The sequence below is a fragment of the Neomonachus schauinslandi genome, chromosome 15 (genome assembly GCF_002201575.2).
Source record: "Neomonachus schauinslandi chromosome 15, ASM220157v2, whole genome shotgun sequence".
Taxonomy (NCBI): domain Eukaryota; kingdom Metazoa; phylum Chordata; class Mammalia; order Carnivora; family Phocidae; genus Neomonachus; species Neomonachus schauinslandi.
In genome coordinates this window covers 9,329,145-9,334,004 of record NC_058417.1, presented here as the reverse complement: position 1 = coordinate 9,334,004, position 4,860 = coordinate 9,329,145, and the positions used below count along the sequence as shown (strand labels likewise).

The window sequence follows — 4,860 nt, the reverse complement described above, 5'->3', positions numbered from 1 at the left end:
CCGCCGAGCAGGGAGCCCGATGCGGGACTCGATCCCGGGACTCCAGGGCCATGACCCGAGCCGAAGGCAGTCGCTCAACCGACTGAGCCACCCAGGCGCCCCAAAGATTTTATTTATTTATTTGAGAGAGCGAGAATGAGAGAGAGAGAGAGCATGAGAGGGGGGAGGGTCAGAGGGAGAAGCAGGCTCCCCGCTGAGCAGGGAGCCCGACGCGGGACTCGATCCCGGGTCTCCAGGATCATGACCTGAGCCGAAGGCAGTCGCTCAACCGACTGAGCCACCCAGGCGCCCCAAAGATTTTATTTATTTATTTGAGAGAGAGAGAATGAGAGACAGAGAGCACGAGAGGGAGGAGGGTCAGAGGGAGAAGCAGACCCCCCGCCGAGCAGGGAGCCCGATGCGGGACTCGATCCCGGGACTCCAGGATCACGACCCGAGCCGAAGGCAGTCGCTCAACCGACTGAGCCACCCAGGCGCCCTGCACTTATGCTCTTAAATGCAAACAATCTCATGACACTTAATTCTCTCACCTGGACTAGGGCCTTCTAAGATTTCTTTTATCACCATCCATGGTTCTTCCAGTATGGGAATCACAGTTGGTCGATACACTGTAAGTCCTGTTTGGGAGGAATATAAGGAGTTTTATCCTGGAGATAAACAGCTGTTTGAATTGTATTGCCTGACTTCTATTTATCTGTGAGGACAGACTTCTACAGGAAAACAATGGTTTCATGGACGTGATCTAGTGGGAGAAATAGGTCACTGTGCTTTTCAGGGCTAGGATAAAAATGTCCTGCTACTCAGGAGGATATGTGCATAGAGCTCATGGCAGGAGGAGATCACGGGGAAAACAGGGAGTGGGCAAGGTGCAGCGTGGTGTGGAAGTCCTGGGAAGCTGTGTGTCATGGTTTTCAATGATCCTTCACTTAGAAACCTTTTATTTGGGAAAAGGGAGAACAAAGCCCAAATGGGATGAGCACACTCACCTCTAAGTCCCGTTCTTAGCAAAGTGCTTCAGGGGCCAACCCATTTTTAACAGAGGAAAGAGAGATGGTGGATATGCTGGCAGGAGTGGGCGCAGAGGATGCTTACCCAGAGAAACCATGTTCCAGTAGTTCTGTAATGTCACAGTCTTGTACAATTCCTTCTGTACGGGACGCATTATCTCCCAGTCCTCCTGGGTGATATCCACAGCCACATCTTTGAATGTCATTGATTCCTGAAAAATCAAATATAACTTGGTTCAAGAATTGGTAGCAGAGTGGTAACACCAGGGACGTGTGTGGTGGAGGGAATCACAGAATCTTGACCTTTAGTAAGACCCTAAAGGTTATCTAGTTAAAACCCTCACCCAAGTTATGGATGAGCATACTCAAATGGTCCTACAGGGAAGTCTGAAAACATAGAATTTATAATTACGTTTTCAGCTGGTACAAGTGTATGTATTGGTGGCTCCATCTTTTTTTTTGAAGATTTCATTTATTTACTTGACAGAGAGAGAGACAGCGAGAGAGGGAACACAAGCAGGGGGAGTGGGAGAGGGAGAAGCAGGCCTCCCGCTGAGCAGGGAGCCCGATGTGGGGCTTGATCCCAGGACCCTGGGATCATGACCCGAGCCAAAGGCAGTTGCTCAACGACTGAGCCACCCAGGTGCCCCACTGGTGGCTCCATCTTAAAGGAAGGTTATACACAGATAACAGTTGAATGGTTGTGCTTTTCAAGCTCTGCCTTAAGAATTCTATGTGTTATAATTTGAAATTTTAAGATATATCTGTGTGCTCTAAGATGAAATGCAGAGCCCTTCCTTCCTTTTTAAAATAAAATTGGGACTGAAACCCACACTGTTGAACTGTTACACTTTTAATACATTTCATAATCTGGTTAAGGTTAGTATCCCTCTTTGCTCTTTTCCTTCTTTTTGTTTAAAAAAAAAAAAAAGGGGGCACCTGGGTGGCTCAGTCATTAAGTGTCTGCCTTCGGCTCAGGTCATGATCCCAGGGTCCTGGGATCGAGTCCCACATCGGGCTCCCTGCTCAGCAGGAAGCCTGCTTCTCCCTCTCCCACTCCCCCTGCTTGTGTTCCTGCTCTCGCTATGTCTCTCTCTGTCAAATAAATAAATAAAATCTTAAAAAAAAAAAAAAGATTCTTTTTACATGCTTTTCAAATAAACTTTCTAAGTTCCTTATAAAAATTGTATTGGGTTTTGACAATTACATTGCTTATAATTTAGGGAGAACAGACAATTTTACAACATTCAAAGCTTCTTGCACGTCTTCTAGTATGATACAGGACATGGATGTACTATAAAATTTATACTATGTTTAGTCCTAGATATTTTAAATTTTGGGGGTGGGGAAAACTACGCATGGAATCTTTTATCTCATTTCATCATCTGCCTGATTTTAACGTATATGTAAGAAAGTTATTAATTTTCTTCTCTTTTTTAAAGTAAGCTCTATGTCCAACATGAGGCTTGACCTCATGACCCTGAGATCAAGAGTTGCATGCTCTACCAACTGAGCCAGCTACCCCTGAAAGTGATAAATTTTCATATGCCATTTTCTGTAGTAATCACCTTACTCAAATTTTCTACTACCGTTTCCCAGTTTTTCCCCTGCCTCTGATTTTTTTAGGGTTTTCAGGTAAACAATCATACTATCTATGAATAATAATTTTACTCTACCAATTTCAGATATATATTTTATAGTAAAATTTTCTCTTAAGGTGGCCTGACAGAACATAGACTCACGATCAACAGTTAACACCACAAAACACATGGCCTTTAATTACTTGTTAATGAGAAAAATAATTTTAGCAACTATTGTTTATTGATGGTTTACTGTAATCCAGGCTAACCACAAGTCTCATAATGTTTAATCCTCACAATCTAAGAGGTAAATTCTATTTTTATTAGAGTTTAATCACTCAGGCTAAATGTGGTCAAGTATCTTGCCCCCAAATCATAGGTTCAGAATCAGGCACCAAACCTGATTCATCTGGCTGTGGCGGTCAATCCCTTAACCTCTATGCAATGTTGCAACCTTAAAATCAAACAGTGAAGAAAGGCATATCAGGGGAAGGTAAAAGGAGCCTATTTCTTAAAAGGGCAGTCACTTATCTTAACAGGCCAAGATGGACTTAAAGACAAAAACTGATGCTTAAATCCTAGATTGGGCTTTTGGGGGGACAGAAGTTACAGGGCCAGGACATAAAACGTCCTCACACAAACACCTCCAAGAGGCCATTTTAAAATCACAGAAAAAACTAACACTTACTTTGGTCACCAAGTCATTTAACCACCCTGCCTGGAAAGCAGGTCTTCCTTTGGGGTCTTCCTCTGGGGTCTCTTGGGGAAGGGCAGAGTTCTGAGGAGCAGCTAGGGAAGGGAGACCATGATGGAGATTAGTCCTGTTTGAACAGCCTAGGAAACCTCACCAAATAGATGCCTATACTTTCCTAAAGTGAGAAAAACAGCACCCCTACTTTAGAGAATCAGAGGGAAGGACCAATGACTTGTCCTGAGATATCAATGCAGGTTTCAAAAACAAGTCTGTTCTGGGACTGCTAAGGATATGCATCAAATTCCCAATTTTCTACTAAATCTTCGTGTGATGTAAATTGTGTATGCTGTCTTTTAATAAGGAAATGTGCTCTGGACCCTTTTCTACCTTTTAGGAAGCATGTTATTGTAAAATCCAATTGACAAAGCCAATGACTTATTGACAGAATGGCTCAAACCTCTGCAGGTAAAATTCCTGAGGGCTCGCACGGGGTAACTGGGTTGTCTGGTCATTGTTTTAGGACACTAGGTAATGTGTGTTTGGTCCCAGTCTGGAAGGGGCACGCCCTGCAGGACGGGGTTCATGTTAAAGCCTGTTCTCACTCACTGTGGGGCCCTTTGCTCTCCCCAATTTCTTTAAGGGGCTGCTCTGTGATATGCTGGCTGACTTCTCTAACCACCCAGGATTCCTCCCCTTTCTGCCCTACAATTCTCACCTTCTTCTTCTAGAATCTGAGTCAAATCCTCCACTAGAGTCACCACTTCCTCACTGCTCTCTGGGTACTGGGACTTCACCCAAGTCCTAACCTCCCCAGGCAGGATGGTCAGGAATTGCTCCAGCACCAGCAGCTCCAGGATTTGTTCCTTTGAGTGAATCTCAGGTCTCAGCCATTTAAGGCAGAGTTCTCGGAGTTGATTCAATGCCTTTCGAGGACCAGCTAGGTCTGGATATGGAAAATTCCTAAAATTCTGTCGACAGGTCTCAGTGTCACGCAAGATTCTTGAAGCAAGGGTTTCCTTCTCAACACTGTGGGGTCCACTCTGAGCCTTGTCCGGCTTCCACATGAGAAGGACTTGGGAGCGTGAAGAACTGGTCATCCTCTTGCACGAGGCTAACATTGCTACAGACAGGAGAGAGAATCTGGCAATATCCTTTATATCTCCAGCAGTGAGCCAGCTGCTTGAAGTCTCATGCTAGAGCCACAAAGACATTATATCAAGGGCTGCTGCAGCCAAGGGCAGAACAGGGTCAAGGTAGAGTTAGCAGCCTTAGTTACAAATTCTGAGCCCAGAACTTGCAGGGATGGTTAAGAGACCCTGAAACAAAAGAACAGACCATAAAGTCAAGAATTCTGGTGCTCTCTGCCATACACACACACAAACAGAAACAGCCTATTCGGTGTGCATAGATAAACACACACCGACTCTACCTTGGTCTTCCTCCCCTACATCCTCAGACTTGTGAGATAAATGCAATCTGTTGGGGACAGGGGTTGGGACTGCTCTCAAAAGGTGGTAATAGAAGCAAAGACCCAAATCATGAGCAAAACAACAGATCAAACTTCTAACTTGTTGAAACA

The 4,860-nt window shown here is 44.7% G+C and overlaps 1 protein-coding gene across 1 annotated transcript in view; it reads right to left on the bottom strand.

Annotated features, from left to right (window-relative positions):
• Nucleotides 1-4,597, bottom strand: part of ZNF287 (zinc finger protein 287) — a 16,804-nt gene extending 12,207 nt beyond the window's left edge. The window contains exons 1-4 of the mRNA XM_021694623.1: nt 3,997-4,597; nt 3,276-3,376; nt 1,093-1,219; nt 531-617 (exon numbers count right to left, since the gene is read on the bottom strand). Of these exons, the coding sequence (XP_021550298.1) occupies nt 531-617; nt 1,093-1,219; nt 3,276-3,376; nt 3,997-4,399 (718 nt within the window). The 5' untranslated portion in view covers nt 4,400-4,597. The remainder of the gene's footprint in view (nt 1-530; nt 618-1,092; nt 1,220-3,275; nt 3,377-3,996) is intronic.
• Between the last annotated feature and the right edge of the window lie 263 nt (nt 4,598-4,860).